At 47.8% G+C, this 19262-nt stretch overlaps 2 protein-coding genes across 4 annotated transcripts in view; one reads left to right on the top strand and one right to left on the bottom strand.

Moving 5' to 3' along the window:
- The window catches only part of LOC117135722, a 58061-nt gene that overhangs the window by 34822 nt on the left and 3977 nt on the right, over nt 1–19262 (bottom strand). The window contains exon 1 of one of the 2 annotated variants that reach the window (XM_033296164.1): nt 8429–8483. The exons of the other annotated variant lie outside the window; for it this stretch is intronic. The gene's annotated coding sequence lies outside the window, so the exon portion shown is untranslated. Of the gene's footprint in view, nt 1–8428; nt 8484–19262 lie in introns of those variants that run through there. 2 annotated transcript variants of the gene reach the window in all.
- Nucleotides 5816–18936, top strand: LOC117135721 (ubiquitin carboxyl-terminal hydrolase 31). 2 transcript variants are annotated; one of them, XM_033296158.1, is made up of 6 exons: nt 5816–6863; nt 14585–14824; nt 14884–15153; nt 15233–17048; nt 17110–17897; nt 17962–18936. In XM_033296158.1, the coding sequence occupies exons 1-6, from the start codon at nt 6285–6287 to the stop codon at nt 18010–18012; spliced, it is 3744 nt and encodes a 1247-aa protein (XP_033152049.1). In that variant the 5' UTR covers nt 5816–6284; the 3' UTR covers nt 18013–18936. The 2 variants fall into 2 exon arrangements, with proteins under 2 accessions (XP_033152049.1, XP_033152050.1); XM_033296159.1 differs by lacking the exon at nt 5816–6863 and adding an exon at nt 13159–13272.

Consider the following 19262-nt stretch of genomic DNA (forward strand, 5'->3'; position numbering starts at 1 on the left):
ACAGACAGCACTTGAATTATTAAGTTTTCTTTTTGGTAATTAACTTAAGTAACTGCCACGACAAATCAAAGGGGAGGCCTAGTCCTTGGAAGCCCGGCCAGGCCATATTAGCCACACCCGATTCGAGGGAAAGTGACCAAGTGAAGTGGGAAGCAAAACAAACAGAAATCGAAAAAATACAAAGATTACTATATGAGAGCAGGGCGGCGCAGGCGGAAACGGGGGAGTCATTTGGCTTGGAAAGCAGTTTGCTTCAATTTATGCGCATTCCAATCAATAACTGTGACACATGCAAGGACAACAGGACGAGCGGAGAAGGACCCGAGACCAGACCCAAACACACCACCCGAGAAGCGGCCAAGGAACCAAGGAACCAAGGAGCAAAGGAAGCAGGGAGCCAGCAGGGAGGAGAGTGAAAGTGCCAGGACATCGAGCACTCCGAAGATGGCTCACTGCCGCTTCTGTGCTTGCGGCGTGGATATGAATGTGTCAAACTTATGCGGGCGCACACCCACACTCACACCCACACACGGACACGAGCACCCACACACTGGCAGCCCGACACTCGCATGTCGGTGTGCGTGCAGAAATTGATAAGAAACGGAATAACCCTCAAGAAAATTTGCGGCGAGCGAGCGAAAGTGTGTGTGTGTGCGTTTGTGTTTGAGAGGATGCGAGAGGCACTGAGAAAATGGAAAACAAATCCAAAATGCCAGCACAAATAACAAAATAATACCAACAACTGGGGAAAATGCCAGCGATAGAAGGAGTCCTGGATACTCTTTCAAAGGCGGGTAGCTGCCAGCGCGCACGCTTTTGAATCATACACGAATATCATATCATTCTTAAATACAAATCATATTGATAATCAAGTAAAGCTTTATTACTAAGCCCATTTTCGTGGAGCGTATTCGAAAAAATGATCCAAAACGGGTTACATTTTGGGCTGATTAATTAAAGCGATTATTTGCTGCTCGCAGAGCTTGCTCCCTGGCTGATTGATACCCAAACCCTCCGCCTGGCGGGATGCCGTCGAGTGCATTAGCAGGACAGGTTGAAGGGGCGGTGGCTGCTGGGTGGGTGGGTGAGAGGGTGGGTGGTTGGTTGAGTGCTGCTGCTCTCGAGTCAGAATCAGACTCGTTATCGTCGCCGCATCTGACAGTTGGGCAAGTTGAGCATCCAATCGCATCGCGTCGCACGTCGGAGCAGCATCCTCTTCAATTTCGGTGCCAGCTTCGGTTTCTTAGTTTCAGTTTCAGCCTCAGTCGCGCAGTTTGCCAATTTCGCAGCTTCCCAGTTTCGCAGTTTCGCAATCTCGCCATTTCGCCATTTCGCACTTTCCCAGTTTGGCAGTATGGCAGTTTGGCAGTTTGGCAGTTTGGTCCTTCGGCTGCGAGCGTGCCAAGGTAGCTGCGACGCTCAGCCGTTCAGATACAAGCGTTACAAGGACGTCGCCTGACCAAAACGAAAGCAAACGAATCGAAACGAAACGCAAGGAGAGGAGCAGAGAGGAGCGGAGTGGAGAGGAGTGGAGTGGAAAGCCAGGGCAGAGAGGGGCGGCAAGGATTTTGCGCAGTCCTTCCTCGCACAAGGCGCTCTGCTCATTTTATTTATTTTATTTCCCTTTTGCACACGCACCACGAAGAGCAAACGAAAAAGAAAGCTCACACACACACACACACAGAGGAGCGGGGAGGGAGGCAGAGGCAAGTTTTGTGAATGAAATTTCGCGCAGGCACAAAGCGGCCAAACAATGTGATAAAGGGAGGCGGCGGCAGGACACCCCTCGTCCTCCCAGGCAGATCCAATCCCTCGGGCAAGTCACGCGGCGAGCGGATGCACAGAGAGCCCTCCACCACCCAACACCCACCACGCCCCGAAAAACAAAGGCAAACACAAACAATGCCGCCAAAAAACACAGTCAAGCTTCGCTAAATCGCCCTTTCGAAGGCATCAAACCGTGTGAATCGACAAAACGTAGTCACAATATCAATCATGTTCTAAAATTGCTCTCTTTCAAGTATGCAGAGTATTCAGTTAATGTAGCAGTTCACCTTAAGGAGGTTCCCTCGTACTTTAAGTCCAAAAGGGAGCTTTGAGCCGTCGACAGCCGCTTCTTGGGCTGCTTCCTCATTTCGCCTTTTCCTCTTCTTCTTCTGCAAAGGAAGTGCTGGAAGGCAAAAGGGAAACTAAACTAATGCTCGGCGCTTATCGATGATGACGATGGCTATGACTCAGACGTAGATTGGAAATCGGACTCAGACTCGCCAGGACTCTTGTGACCCACAAATGGATCCTGCCATCTGATAATTATGCGCGCTACGAACTGCAAACTGCCAGCCATTCGAGATTGCAGATGGCGATGGAGATACGCTTAAATGCGCGCTATAAAAACCAAGGCGGATTTGGAGGACGGTTAGCGGAAATGGGTTACTGTCTCTTCAAGCGGGGGAGTTGTTTACTGCAAAGCTGGTACTGGATAATTGGGACACTCATGGCTAATACCAAGAGAATCGCCTTATCCATTCACTTCAATCAACCTACGAATGAAGCTGTCATAAAGGAATCGTGTGTACTGCCAGTGTTGAATAAAGTTCAACCGAATAATGGCATTTCAATCTTCATACAATGTGGAATCAGTACCGAGTATTCCCTACAAAACATATAAAACGCCGAGTTACTTTGCAGGGCATAAACGTGATGAAGTTAACAAGGACGAGTAGCGCATCCGCTGGCCAACCGCTTCGGACACCCCTCAGCGCTCGCCCCTCATCCACATCCTCGCAATTGGCACACATATGCAGGACGTAAAATGTAAATTCCTGTGGGTGGGCGGCTGTTCGCTGTTGTTCGGTGATAAAGCCATAGATAGAGCGTGGGTGCATGAGTGTGGATAATGGCTCGTCGCAAAGTCGCAACGCACACACCAACCAGCCAAGCAAGCAAGCCACCGAATGTCTGCACAAGCCCTTATTGCCACCCACCCACTCACACGGACACACACACACACATGCGCGCCCCACATAATAAGGTGCGATTTGTCTCGCGCATAAAACGAAATTTCCTGCACACACACACACTGGCGTCGGAGGCACGGGGTGGTTGGGTGGATAGGTGGATCAGGGGGTGGCCGGGAGGTTTTCCTTCGTAGCTGGCCAACAATAGTCGGCTTCTTCGGCGGGCTGGAGGGGCAGCTTCGATTGCTTTGTTGCTCGAACATGACAGCAAAGGCAAAAGCAAAAGCAAAGCATTGGGTGTCTCTCTGCACTACAGGGTGGCTGGGAGAGCGGGGGGTGGGGCTGTTTGGGGGTGCGAGCGGAAGAAGGCACATCTTTGTAGGTTAAGGCTTCTGTCAAAGCAGGAAAATGGGCCACAAAAGGCGTAAGACGAGGCAAACTCGTTTGCCATAATTATTGCTTTTGTTGGTAGCTATCGTCCTTCCTCACGCACCAGCTACACCCCAACCGACAACCCCCAACCCGCACCACCACCCCCCCACGGCATTATTATTTTAACCGGAAATGGGCGCATGTGTGTGCGTGTGCCGATGTGTACAATTTGTGAACTGCATGAACTTTTGTGCCTCGGCCAAGAGGAAGCTCTTCCTGCGTGCCGGCATTTAGCAAATTTTGCACGACAATGTTTGCCTCTCTCGCCCCCTCTCCGCGTCCTGTGCAGCCCTTAATTTTATGACAAATATTATGTTAAAGACCGACTATGCGCTACCCCATAAAAGTCAATCATTTTTCATTCCATCCTCCACGAAATACCCATGCCCTCATCTTCGGATGTCCGCTGGGGACATTTAATTTTGGGGTTTTTTGTTGGCTGTGATTTTTCTTGATATGCGATATCGCCCTTCCCTTCTCTCTCTCCCTCTCACTTTATATATCTCTCTTTCCTTTTTTGGGCTGGGGTGGCGCATTGTGTTTGCGGGTGTGTTTGCCACCCACTGGGCAAGCTTTTGTTGATATTTGGCGCGGCCTGCTTCAATTTATGTTCTGTTTGCCTTTATTGTCTTTCTCGACTTTTTTCCCTTCACTGTTTGTTGTCCTTGCACAGTGAAGCCTAGCTAAGTGTCAATGATTGAACAGGACTCGTAAGCTTCATATATTTTTAGACTACTTTCTTACTACGAAAGGAGATATCACAGAGTAACCATCTTCGAATATATTGGCTTATAATTTCGAGTGCCCACTGTACATATCCTGGTGGTGTGTGCTGTTTTTTTCCGCTTCTCCCCGGTGCTTTCATTTTTTTATTGATAAGTTCATTTAATAGGCATGGGCCTCGCCAGCTGCCAACTCATCTTGACTCTCTGTCACTGCCACTCCCCACTCACTCCCCATCCACTCAGCCCACCCAGTCCACTCAGCCCGCCCACACGACTGTCTCCTAATGAGTTTAATGCTTTGTTATCATCGCTGTAATCGGCTTATGTAATATGGCAATATAATTGAATCCCGCGGAATTATGTCAATCGGCCAGGACTAAGAAGAAGCCTAAGACTAAGGCAGTGCCGAGTGTGGAGTGGCGGAGGGAGTTTACAATTGCAAATTAGCAAATTGGCAATGCCAGTCCAGAGCCCATGGCTCCAACGCAGCACCTGCTCCGAAATCATAAAGGAAATGTGTGTGTCGACTTGGGGAAGCCACTTTCACTCAGCGACCAAATGAAACTTAACGGAAAAGAAAATTACATCATGCTCGTTTCAATGGGTCGACATAATATTATTTTCCTGCCCCAGTGGGTCCTCGGCTGGTAGTCAATTTTTTATTTATTTATTTTATGCCTACGCACATACGCGCCTGCGGAAAGAAAGTGGGAGAAGGTGGGGGAAACTGGCAGAAGGTGGGAGGAAGTGGGACGAAGTGGGGTCCTGACAGGTGTCGCCGACTGAGTGGCTGTCTGACAGACTCGCAGAAGTGGGCGTGGCCCGTCGGCGTGGGCGGGGTGGTGAAAAATGGTGGCCTATTATCCTTTGTATTGTTTTATGTGGCATTTATACGCGTATTTTTGTCGTCTTGTAATGGGAAGGGCGAGCTCGCAAGAACGGCGAACGCCGAGTGGAAAATAACAAGGGCAATAGACCGGCCACCCAGGCTGGAGGGCAACGGCTCCTCCGCCACACATCGCCATCCAATCAGTAGATAAATAACACATAAAATGAGGTGCTTAATCGGGTTTGAAGTGATGAAAGTGAAACTGAGCCGTCCGTCCACATTCGTCCTTGTCGCCGGCGGCGATGGCTTTGTCTCCGTCGTAAATCTAGAGTATCACGGCTGTTTGAATATCATTTGCAAGCACCGAAATTTGCAGAGTGGCGTTCCTTTGGGCCCGGCGGCATAATTCCACCTTAAATAGCACGCGTACTAAGGTAATTTATCAGCATTGCTGCCATAAATTAGGTTTTTAGAAACGGTTGATTAGAAAATCATAATATGTCACTGAAAATGTATTTGATTTTGGAGTACATCATTTGAAATGACCGCACTGGATCTACCTATCGATTTCCACCGATATTCTACGTAAGCGAGCTGTCTCTTATCGATAATTGGGTATAATATAAGAGCAACTTATATTATATTCTCAACTGCTTGAGAATAACTAACAATTTATCATACCTAGCATGCATTTGAAAGCACTCTTGATTGCAATAATTTAATTACGATACGTAATTTATAAAAATCGTTTTTGAAAACGAACACTTGTCGCGTTGCCAACCATTACCAAGCCGAAAGTGGCTACTAAGAAAAACGCGTTCACACTAAAAGAAAACATCGATAGCAGTCCGTGTATAGCCTGCAAAACGGGAAACAGTCACACTCGACACATCGAAGGTATTTTTGAACAGCCAGATACAAGCACACTCTTGTTTGTTAATAATACTAGCGCACTCGCGGCCCAAAGATAAAAAACGGTTCGATCGCGCGACCATCGACCAGCCAATTTTTTTGCTGCAAAGTCGACGCCGCCCGAAAAAGTGAAAGTATTTGCAAGCATTTCAGCGAGCAAGAAGAAGAGGCAGCGGTGCACGAAAAGAGAGGTGGGGGCAGACACAAAAACGAGAAACCGTGAGGCGAAAATCGGAAAAGTGCAATAACGAGGCCGCGAAATCTCTGCTAAAAGGTCAATTTGGACTCGCGATAGTTTTAGCCACTAGTTAAGTAGTACAGTACGTCCTGCGTCCGTGCAATTCATACGTTAATACCAATTTATATGTGACCGAAATCTGAGAGTGTTCAGTGTGCGCGAGAGAGCGAGACAGCGAGAGCGAGACCAGCATGGGTACAACAAAGGAGCGAAGAGAGCAGAGCGAGGGCGACGCCGCCACCACCCACTCAACAACAACAACAGCAACAGCAACAACAGGAGCAATAGTAGCAGCCGGAGTTACTACTACGCTGCCAGCTACAAAAACAACAACCACAGCAGCAGACACGAGCACGACGAATGCCGCCAAAAAGATTCGCCGCACCTTCTCCATGCCACGCAATCCCTTCCGCTGGACGCGTAAGTTCAAAACGGCAGCGGCCGTTACGTCGTCCGCGGGAGCGGAAAATGATGTCGAAAGCGGCAAGAATAACGGGGCCAGGGAGCGGCGTGGCAGCCACACGGCCATCTCGTCCTGCGTGGGCGGTGGGCGTGGCAGGAGCGGGAGCATTGTGTCGCTCAGCAGCTACGAGGCCCCCTTCATTTCGTCCACCAACAACAACACAACCACCGCCAGCAATGGAAACAACAACAGCAGCAGTAACAACAACAACAGCAGCAGCAAGCGGACACGTGCTCTGCGCCGTTCGTCCTTCAGGAAGTTTCTCAACCGGATCGCCCAGCACCTGAGTTCAACGGTTAATGTCGTGGTAAGCCCGGAACAGTGTGGAAAGCTACATATATCGAATAGCAGATGTATCTTCACAATGTATCTTAAGATACATTATATTACTATCCAATATATTACTATTACTCATCAAAACATATCATGGTGCCCTTGGTCTCTTATTGTGACTAATTGAACGGGTTTCTTGTTTATACGGCACAATAATTTACAAATCTAGCGTAACCAAGGAACAGTGGGCTAATCACATATGTAAGACGAACTGTTTAGCTGCGATTAATGAGCGCGCATAAACGAGGCTTCTATGTATATGTATGGAGCTCCCCCTAGTATACCTTTCTTTCTTCGCTTTGTTTGCGCGCTGCTTAGAGCGCATCTTCTAGCTCTCTATCCCCCGCATTCCGCACTTAGTAGTGCCACAATGCCCCTTATCAGGAGTCCGGCCGTACTTTCATGAAAGGCATCTTCGCTTAGTGCGTTATCGGCTGCTTTGTTTTGCTCCCGCTGCTCTTTGTCTACGGCGGACGCATGGCATCTTCATCTGCAATCTGCATCTGCATCTGGATGCGAGTGGCTCTGATTTGGCACCGTTCTGGTATTCTGCTACTCTGGTATTCCGGTGCTGGTTCTGGGTCTTTTGTGCCGCAAAGAGTCGCCACCCACCGGGTCGAGAATGGGCACGAATCGCCCCTTGCCACGTTTCTCCTTCTGTTTCGTATCGCTTCGTTTGCCCAGCTTTTTGTTTTGCTACCCGTGCTGAGTCACAATTTGCGTGACCGATGATAAGGGAGCCGAGCCGTGTTGTGTATGTCAGTCCAAAAAGCGGCTTATTGGGACTTTGGCTCGCTGCTGCTGCTCCTCCTCCTCCAGGGAGTTTCGTTATGTTAATCTATATGGTAGCCCCAGTCTTTGTTCACACATTCCGTTCGGCGGATAAAAAGCCTTTGTTTACACAACTATAAATACATCGGATTCCGCTTTTTTGAAGTGTATCTCAAATGTTCTACGCTCTTCAGCGGCAATTTACGATTACCATACGCGAGGACGGCGCATGGAAATTAATTTTATTTTTAAACAATTGCTGTCTCATTATTATCATAATTTTTGTTGTGCTTTTGAGTGGCTGAAGCGGGGTTCCGGGGGTCTGTAACTAGGTGTAGGTGGGCGCCTTTTGTTTCGCAGACAGCAATTGTTCAAACAATTTTGTGTAAATGTTGCCAACATTTGTTGCTCCGTTCGGGCTATAATAAACAAGCAAGCAAACACACACACACACTTACACACAGTCCGAAAAACAAGAGTTTTTCAGGTCGTGAGCTGCTGGAGCGAGACAGCACTTAGTGACGGACCGGGTGGCGAACCGGGGATCGGGAACTCCGGCGAGGGAGCACAACTACCATCCTATGTGTGCCACGCTTCTGTCGGAGAAGACAGCTCCCAGCTCCACAAAGTGGGGAAAGCGACAAGTGAAGAGCCGAAGACAAGTGCAGGGCGCAATGACACACGCCGCCAGTCGCCCGATCCCCGCCAGAAAGCGATATCGCTGCAACTCGAGGCTGCTGGAATTGAATTTGATCTAATAATACTCACATTGGGCGCCCCAGTGTGTGCGTATCAATTTGTAAACAGTGCAACTTGGCGTCTCGAATTTTCTGTCTCCTGACACTTTAGCCGAGTAATATAATGCGAAAGGCGATATAATAAACAAATATTTCCAAGCTCACTAAACATTCAACTTCGAGTCGTAATCCGATTAGATTTTGAGTTTTTGATTCTATTTAATGGAACGATCCGTTGCCAGAGGCTTTACTGTGACTGTACAAGTTTGATTAATTGTAGAGGGCAGACCTTATGGCCGTAGTGCAGCTGACCTTTTTAGCGCTCGGAATTCCAGAACGATAACCGCATACGAAAACAGACTTAATTTCATTCAAAACGAGTCGGCAATGAATGATCAGTGATCAGTGGGGGTGTTTGTCGAGCGGGGTGGAGCACGTAGCTCACGGAGCTCAATGAAAACTACAGTATCTGTAGTTTCTGCCACAGCCAGCGGAAGATTGCGATGGGAAACTCGAGCGATTTGCATGCCGCAAGCTTTTACTAAGCCATTATTGCTCTGCAGACTTGGCCAGGTGCAGTTGTAGTTGTCTTACCTTTTGTCTTTTGGCACCTTTCACCAGCAAGCAAAAAAAAACACGTAAAAGCCAAGATATTCGGTTAACTGAGTGAGCAACAAGTACTTAGTATTACTGCCTTTGCTGTGAGTCTTTTCCTAATGACATTATGTGGCAATTGACCATTGTTGAGTTGTTGTTGTGGTTGTTGTTGTGCGCTTACCTCATGGTAAACAACTACTTTGATTTATGATTCATGCCGCTGGCACTTGGCATCTCGTTTCGCGCACCTTGCATTGATTTTATTCAGAAGCTGAGTTTGAATAGCTGCAGAGAAACAAAAAACAACAAAAGCGACGCAAATGGCGGAAAAGCGAAATGCGAAGAGAAAAACTAAAAATCGCACTGCGAGAACTGGGAAAACTGTGAAACGGGGCAGCAATAATATGGCTTATTAAAGATTGCATGCCAAAAATTGCAAATGCCACTGGGCACCGCGAGAGGGGGGAGGGGGTTGGCAGTGGTGTAAAAGTCAAAAGTGACACTGTGTGACGATCTGGGCAACAACAAGTGCAAAAGCGCCAAGAACAACACGTGAGGTAGATGGCGCACATGCAAGCAAATACACGCGAAAAAATCAGAGGTGGCAACTTGCATTGCAGTCATAACGATGTATTTAGTATTTCAAATGCTAGTCTTTGTTTAATGAATCACCCAATGGTGTGAACTATTCTACTACATGAATATTGTATACTTTTTCGTTCAGTGTCCGCAACAGTTTTGTATATTTCCGTATGCTTCGGCTCTGGCCGCCCAAAAGCGCGTCTCATGCTGATGGATGTTGTTGTTGTTGTTGGTGCACTTGTTGATGGCAAGATTAGTACGTAACGCCAGTGCCCACCCCCCTCACAGACCTCCCTCCCCATCAGCACTCTGTTTGCTGATTTTCTATGATATTTCAAGAGCACGAGCGGGGTATATCCGATGCGGGTGGGGAGGGGGGTTCGGGGACTGGGAGGCCTTTCGTCTTTGTATTCCGTATTCCGTATTTCCGCCCGCTGGCTCACACGTAACTTTGCTGTTGTACAACTGTGCGAATTATTGTCTATAGTCTATGCTTTGTTGTTTGTGCTCGCAGTGCGATTCCTGATGGTGCAGTTGTTGTTGCTGTCGCTGGGGTTGCTCCGCACGTTCTCCGTACCGCTCGGCCCCATTTCTCCCTCTCTTTCGCTCTGCCGTTCTGGCTGAATTCGCTTTCAAGGTAAAATCAATTGAGATCAAACTAATTGAAAAAATGTTTTCGGAATTTTTAGCCTTTGCAGTTATTTTCGTACTTCCATGGCCCGGCACGATTATTTTCATAAACAATCATTTTAGAATTTAATTTCGGTTTCGGGGGTAAAGTAGCAGTCCGCTCCATGGCGAGGTATTATAGAATTATGTGCTCAGCGCTTGGGTTGTCTAAATAGCAGTTACTCTTCCATGTTAGCTTGGTTCCCAGGCGGCAGCTAGATATATCCACGTCATTCGCAGTTAATTACGCACTGCTCCGGTGGCCCCACAATGATATATGGCCACAAAGTCCCACAAACACCCCAAAAACCATCATCAAGTAGTTCGCTCCACTGGGGCCTCCCGGCCGTAGTATTCCATTATGTGCCAAACGTATGTGACAGCAGGTCCGAGTGAAAAGTGCAAATTTATCGCTGGTCTGCTCGTCTGCTGTCAAGCGATTTGCCCTTGCCCGAAAAAGCCACAAAATGTACGTTGTCGGTCCATGAACGTCAGATATCAGTTGAAGTTGACAGAAGTCAAACAGTGCCGATCATAAGTGTAAAGCCAGCCAGTGCTCAGTTAGTTCTTTAGCTTAATCATTGGCGTCCATTGGCATCGTTAGGTAATGTCGCTTATGCAGTATTGATCACTTGATCATCGAACAAGTTCTGCTATTTATAAAGAGTTAGTTCGAAAATCTAGACCCCCACGAACCAGAAAGTACTTATACCCATGCCGCGCGCTGTATATGTAGATATGAGCACTCGGCTCTGATAAGCGGCGTGTTCGCAAGGTGGCCTGATTAGAGCCCCTTTGTAGGCGCAACCTTGACAGAGCCGCGCGTTCTCCTCCACGTAATCGCGCCTCTTCCGAAATGGGCATGCCAGTGCCCCCACTTACGTAATTAAATATATTGAGCGGGGGATCTAATTAGTTTACTGGCAGGTGGAAAAGGCGAGACTACTCTGAGGATTACGTCTGGCGAGGCAATAGAACCATAAAGGCAAAGCAGTGTGTTTGCCAAACGCTATTTGAAGATCTTATCAGGCGATTCCAAAATCTCAGTCGGCGAAATGATTTACCCCCACCGCCGCCGACGTGCCGGAATCAATGATAATGGTGACGTTATGCATTAGTAGTACATTCTCAGGTGTCACGTGATCGTTTGCGGGTCGAAGCCATCGCTCAGATCGGAGCTAAAGCTCGGAACGGCCGAGTATCGACTGTGATTTGGCGATTTGCCGATTAGGCGCTTGACGAATGGGTGGCGATAAGGCGCGGAGATATATGGGGGCAAGTGGGCTCTAATAATAGTCTGCTCGAGCGTTCCATTAATAAAATGCCGTCCAACCGGTAGGAGAACTCGATTCGGTCTCGGATCTACGAGCGATCTCAATCCTACCGAGATTCCATTCCGCTCTCTCTCTCTCTCTATCTATATTCTCTGGTGCCCAGCCGGAAAGCCAATTTCATTCATGCTGTGGCCAAGATCTCGTAGGTAATAACAACCTCGTGGCAGCCACATCAACGGCAATTATCTTCAATTATTTACAATTATTTAATAAAAACGCAAACGTAACTGCACAACAGATACTACATATATCTGCATCTGGAGCGGCATGTTGTGGCTTACGTAAGGGCAAGCAAATACTCGAGTGCAGTGCAATATTTTTAAGTTATCTGGCGCGCTGCCGCTCCGCCACGCCCCCCGTCGGCCCCCACCGTCTTATCAGAAGAGCTCTGGCCGCATGAGCACACATTTGCTCCGGCGGAATGGAATTTTTGCTGGCTGGAATATGTGAAAAACGAGGAAAAGGCTAAATGAACCCGAGACGAGGGCCTAATAATTCGATACATCAAGTTAAGCGAAATACGCGAATGTAAACAAAGCCATGGGATGATGGACGGAGGAGGACACTTGATATATAAAGAAAAACATTTGGGGCCACTTGACTGCTGGACTCGCCCGCGGCCAAACAAAACGAAAGAAATTTGCTTAAATTTATAAATAATAATGACGATGATGATAAAATTGCCGGCGCAAATTGAGACAAGTGGCCAGTGGCTACTTTCATTCTATGCCTCCGCGTTTCTGGCTCAATTAACCAGCCAGAAAAGTACAAATGGAAGCCGGGCGAACGCGGCGTATGCGCAACATCTCAAAGTCTGCTGCTTTGTCTCCAGCTGTGTGAGAAATGACCACCGCGATTAGGTCAGCAGACTCACATACGAAATGGGAACGGGAAGATATACGTACATATATTTAGACGAGTTCTGGACACTCGTTTGGGGCAGAAATTCCACTCAATTTGTTCATTGAGACGCTGTTCCAACTGCGGAATCGTAGAGCTCCGCTTTAAGCAGTGGCTTTGGCTCAGTTTACATCACTGCCGGCCATTTGAATTGGGTTCTGTCTAATGAACTGAGCTGCTCAAACTCGGAACCCTTTCAGCTTAGCGCCACGCCTCTAATTATTAAGAAAATCCGCTTAGTGTGCGGGGATCCCAGGCTAAGAAGCTTGTGCTCCAGAGTTTAGTCTTTAGGCTCCAAGCACTGGGAGGGGTGGCACTTAAATTTGGCCCCGGTTCGTGCCCTTTGCAGGGCATCTTTCTTTTGTCCGGCAAGCACTCGGGCAGCCACTTGGCCGCCATTCAACGTGGCCACTACCCGCCCGCTCAGTCTCGGTTTCCCCACAGATAACAATACAAATGGCATTTGTTCGATGCAGTCAACGTCAGTTCAATGTCAAATTGCCAACAAAAGCAACAATTATTATTATTATTACAATTAATTACGATGGGGGCCCAGTGGTGTCGCTAAGCTTAAGCGAATGAGACAACGAAATCCGGGCTAATGTTCCGGCAGCGTGATGCGAGGGAATATATGTATATACATATGTGCTAACTGTCGACCAAGCTAACCCATCTCCTCATTTCTCCCCCGGAAATGCCGCGTCTTCAGTCGGAGGAGCAGCACTCGCCTGCGAATCGCTTCGCCTTCATTGAAATTGTGCCATTCTACACCGGATGCTGGCGCAGAAAAGAGGTACCAACCTAATCAGTGGGCTGCAGTCCAGAGCATGGCACAGCCCGCTGGTAATGTCATGATCGCCATCCCTACATCAATGCCCATCCCACACAGAGATTTATTTCATTTTGGCCAATTTACCACTGGCCGCCTATTTCTTTGCCTCTTAGGTTTGCGTGGGTTTTCGCTTTCCGAAACGGGTTTTTTGTGTTCGATTTGCGCTTATTTTGGTCGCTTTTTTGCCCACTTTTTGTTGTCTCTATTGAATCCATTATCCGCTGGCTTTTGTTTGATATTTTCGGGTATATTTCTTTTGGCATCGAACGATGACGTTACCATCTTACTCATCTTGTGTCCGTCAGTCTGCTTTCGTCACCGAGTCTTTCATTTCGCCGGGAAACAGTGGAATCGGGAAAGCCATCTAGCATTGACCTCCGGCAGCCAAGTGACCTCCAACTGCACACTGCGTTCCCCGTGCGGCTGCCAATTTCATAATCCACCAAGTTTCATTGCTAATCGCAACCAAAGCCGTTAAAGGCACTCGGCCACGTCGAAAGTTCCACATCGGAACAGACTCAATCCCAGCCGCATATAATTTCATCGTTTTTCGTTTTCGTTGCGATTCCATGGCTGGTTTGTAATATCGCAAATCGTGAAATTCGGCGCCTTTGGGAGGTCTTGCTCCCGTTGCACAAAGGAAAAGGAACTGCCACGAGCGAACACCATATTAAATGCTAGAGATCATTCATCGAAAGACTGGGGCTCATCTTTATCAGTTTTCAAGAGATGCTCGTTTGATTTATGTAACAAGGAAAATTTTCCAGTTCTAGAGATCTACACACCAGACACACCTCCTCATCGTATTGAAGCAATTTCGATTTCTTTTTTGATTAGCACCGAAATTTTCCACACCATTGAGCCCAATCACACGCCCTCCTTAAATATGCACTTCTAATTGGTTCATTAAATATTTGCATGGTAAGCAAAGTAAAGTTAATTCGCGGAAGCTTTAACATATCTGATTACCGAAAATGTCTACTACTCATAGCTTGTGTAAACTAATAGAAGAGTGTTTACCTATTCGTTTGGGCCGACAGGCCTTTCTTTTTTGCCTTGTTTTCTAAATATATCTTCATTTATCGCAAATTGATGGCTGCTCGCAGCGCTAAACAATTTTTAATTGGGAACGAAATTGAAACCCAATCAGCGAACGCCAATAGCCTCAGCTTACTCCACTGCACTCCAGTGCAATCTGGAAACGAGATCCTTCACCGGTCGCCAATTGATACTCCCCAGCGACTAACACAACTCTCCCCTTTTTCCTCCCCAGGCGAACAAACATGGTCAGTCATCGGTTTCGGGCTCTTCGGCGGGCGGTGGAGGAGGAGCAGGAGGACCAGGCGGCGGGGAGCGAGTGCCCCCCATCGGAGGCTATCAGTGGCCGGCGGATCAGACTCCAGGTGTAATGGGCTTGAAGAACCACGGGAACACTTGCTTTATGAACGCGGTGCTGCAGTGCCTCAGTCACACAGACATACTGGCCGAGTACTTTGTTTTGGATCAGTACAAGGTAAATATACTTATTCACTTTCCAAATAACTCCAGCTAATCCTCAACCTTTCTTTACAGGCTGACCTCAAGCGACGCAACAAGATCAACTCGCGAAAGTTCGGCACTAAGGGAGAGCTCACCGAGCAGTTGGCCAACGTGCTGAAGGCGCTGTGGACCTGCAAGAACGAGAGTGACCACAGCACCAGCTTTAAGGCAGTGGTGGATCGGTACGGAACGCAGTTCCGCAGCTCGACGCAGCACGATGCCCAGGAGTTTCTTTTTTGGTTGCTTGACAAGGTGCACGAGGACCTCAACACAGCCAGCAAGCGGCGCTACAAGAGCCTCAAGGTAGGCGAAATTCAAGTTGGCGGCTTCCGCTTTGTAGGACAAAGCAATAAAATTTTTTCTTTTTCATAATTCCTCGCAGAACTCGTACGGCCGTTCGGACGAGGTGATCGCCGCCGAGACGCTGGCCAACCACATCCGGTGCAACAACAGCTTCGTCCAGGCCGTGTTCCAGGCCCAGTTTCGCTCATCGCTTACCTGCCCGCGCTGCGAAAAGCAGTCAAACACATTCGACCCCTTTCACTGCATCTCCGTGCAGCTGCCGCAGCTCACCCAGCAGACGATATTTGTCACGGTAGTCTACATGAAGCAGCTCCCACGTCAGGTGCGGATGGGCCTGCGAGTTCCAGCCGGATCGCCAATAGTAGCGCTTCGCGAGCAGCTTCAGGCGGACACGGGCATCGAGGGATCGCGAATGGTCCTGGTTGACTTAAACGCCGAAGGATTTACGCGCGTTTTTTACGATACACAACCCGTGGAGACGCTATCTAGCATTGAAACCATTTACTGCATCGAGGTGCCGGAACCAACTCCTCTTGCCAAGGCTGCTACTCCTTCAGAGACGGGGGATAAGGCGGCTCCAACAGCAGTGACTCCATCTCCTGCTGCAGCTCAATCACAGGCGGACCTGTTGCTCCTAGTGGCCAACGTATACCGAGCGAAGGATGGCGCGGATATAACCCGCTTTGGAGCCCCCTTCAGCATGAAGGCACCTCGTGACTGCTCATACCAGGATCTGCAGAAACGAATGCTCCGCGAAATGGCGCAGCTGCTCAAGCCAGAGGTGTTCTCCTATGCCACCCCACTGACCGAGATGTTCCGTATTCGGCTGCAAGATCCCTCCGCAGACCCTGATACCTATTTGGAGCAGGTGGAGCACCCGCTGCTTACCGAGATGATCGACATGGCGCTTTCCGTGCTTTCATCCGAGGCAGGACCTCAGCATATTAAGCTCCTTTTGGAGTGGAGTTCACCCGAGGCACACTTTATCAGTAAGCAGCAGGACACGGAAGAAGCCGTCGTGGAGCACGAGAGCGTTGCGCGTCTGAGTGCCAGCAAGCCGAGCGACACCGCCGCGCTGACTTTGGAGCAGTGCCTGGAGCACTATACCAAGGCAGAGACTCTGAGTGCCGAGGATGCCTGGCGCTGTCCACACTGCCAGCAATACCTTCCAGTAGTGAAGACGCTGGGTCTGTGGTCGCTGCCCGACATCCTAGTAGTGCATTTCAAACGCTTCCGGCAACATCAATCTAAGGGTCCGCAAGCGGCCAAGCTGACAACAATGGTCAAGTTTCCGCTAACCGCTTTCGACATGTCACCGCACTTGGCACGTGGCGTGCATGAAAGCGCCAGCAGCTCGCTGGGCATGGGAACGGGCCTAGGACTTGGACTAGGTCTGGGGTCGAATCCCTGGAAGAAAGCTCGTTCCGGCGACTCGCGCTCCTCCACACTTAACTCGCGTTGCGACCCAAAGGACACGCGATACGACCTTTACGCCGTTTGCTACCATCAGGGAGATACTTTGGAAACAGGGCATTATACAGCCGCCTGCAAGAATCCGTACGACCGTCAGTGGTATAAGTTCGACGACCAGCGAGTGAGCAAGGTGCCAGAGGACGACATTGAGCAGGACATCATCAATAACGAGGCCTACATGCTCTTCTACCAGCGACGCAGTATAGATGCAGGCGAGTGTTCCGGGTCCAGTTCGAACTCCGGGGATCACTGGGTATCGCGAATTACGCCAGCCTCAACGTCGTCCGCATCATCGACGTCAGGAAAGGAGAGGGAGCCGGTCAAGTTGGAGGAAAACACAGAATCTCCTGCGGCAGCAGTAGCGGAGAAGGCTCAGTCCAAGCCGGTGGACATACCCATAGTTTGCCAGGATAAGGCGAAAGGTAAATTTTACCAAAAATATATGAATATATATATTAATCTTGAATTATGCACTTATTTCAGTTACTGAAGAATGCCCAGACGCTGTTCAAGAACAGACATCTGTTCCACATGATTTACATATTGAGGAACTGGCATTCGCGGATGCAGATGTAGACACCAGTCTAAGTGAGACCAGCAAGGCGGAGGTAAATCTAGCGGCAAAGGATGAACCCAAGAAGGTGGAGGTAGAGGAAGCCACGCCTATATTTGCCATGGATGAAGATTGTGCCGAGGCTGGACAGGAGAAGAAGGAGGAATGCGTTAAGAAGGAAGACGAACTCTGCGAAGCCCCAGATGCGAGCGAATCAACCGCCGAGCCCAAGACCAATGGCCACGTGAGCTCTTCATCCAGCTCTTCCTCCTCGGAAAGCTCGCTCTCGTCCCGCTCCTCGCCACGATCATTGAGCACTTCAGTGACAGCTGCATCTACTCTGCAGAGCAAGTTCAACGGGCACATGAGCGCCGCTCCAACGCTTTTTAATGGAAATGGAAATACGTCGCAGCTCTCGTCCAGCTTGCAATTATCCCGGCATGTGCTGCACAACCATCAATGGCACGGATCTAGGAGCAGCGTAGGAGCAGTAGAGAATGCTACGCACCATCAACAGCAGCAGGCGGCGGCCAGTCTGAGCCTTCGTCATTCGTTTTCCACAAGTTCAAATTACACGGAGACACTTTCATCCCTGCTACGCAAGTCAGCAAATACATGCAGCAAGGACACGCTGCTGTTTATCGACCAACAGAGTCACCATCATACAGCCGGACTGATCGAAGATGACGATGATTCATACATGGGCAGGTCCCTTTGGGTATGTCGAGATAGTTGTAGAATACCTGGAGGCATTCTTACTAAATTTAAACATCCTTTTACAGATATCGCCCGTGACGCCACACAAACTCATCACTGTTTCGCCCAAGAATTAGATGCGATATTATAATCCATTTGGGTTATACTTTATGGATGTATACTTTGGTAAAGAAACCCGAAAGAGAAAGCGAAGCCGAAACAAGAATATACAAAACGCACTATAGCCATAAGCCTAAGGTTTACTTTATATGATATTTCTTAACCGGAGCTCCCGAGCGATAAGCAAAACGCATTATGAAGATGTTATACAACTTTGTTTACTTTAAGATACGTACTCATATATACGATACTTGCAATACTGCATAACGTTTGAAAGTTTGACAAAACTTGAATATAATCTATAAGCATTAGACTATTTATTCGACAGCAATTCAAAGCCAATGACGAGGATTAGTTTTCTTTATATTTCACCGAATCGACGAAGATTTTTTTACCCTAACGACTACCGATATTTATTTAGCCAAACAATGAAGTACAATTTGATTTGATTTAGTTTTCCGTTCAAACTATAAACCTTCTTGTATAGTTCCCAAACGATTTTTACGTAACGATGGAGTGCTTGGCATGCCTAAGTTAAGCTTTTTGTACATGAAACCAAGTTTCAGACTAAAATCTATGCGCATAGATATAAATGTAAGGACATGTATTCTCTTTACTTACGTTTACTTTGAATTGTACATTAATCTATCTGATTGTAACTTTTCCACAAACATAAAATTCTGGCACAACTGCAAATGATTCTTTCGATTTGTTGTCGGGCTGCGTTTTGTGAATCGATTATAATGTGGATCTATATACAAACATATATATTACTTTAAAAATAATGTATTCTATATATAGACGAAAGCATTACACCAAAACATTATATTGATAAAAAATGTTTGAGGACTCTACCACATTGTTTTCTGGAGAGAAAGAACTTTATTACGGTGTAAAATGTGCATTGTATTCATAAATAAACGTGAAGTTGTTGAATATGAGTATGATTTGGAAGTGAACTAATAAAAATCTAAAAAAAAACACTTGGCTGGGGGTAGGAAGCTGATGGCCTTCTCAAATATTGTTGAATCCTGAGATGTTCCGAATTCTTGTAATCCTGGATCACAATTCTGGCCATTTTCCTATTCACATATGACGTATTGCCAGATTTTCGTCATTGGTGGTACTCGACAAAATTTTTACATTGTTTTCAGCCGGAAAGTATGCTTCTGATTTTTGTTGTTTTCATACTTGGCTCTCTCAAAATATGCAAAATTCAAGGTAAAGCTTTCTTTCTTTCCACTTTCTCATGCTCTGGCTAGTTTAC

The sequence above is a fragment of the Drosophila mauritiana genome, chromosome 2R (genome assembly GCF_004382145.1).
Source record: "Drosophila mauritiana strain mau12 chromosome 2R, ASM438214v1, whole genome shotgun sequence".
Taxonomy (NCBI): domain Eukaryota; kingdom Metazoa; phylum Arthropoda; class Insecta; order Diptera; family Drosophilidae; genus Drosophila; species Drosophila mauritiana.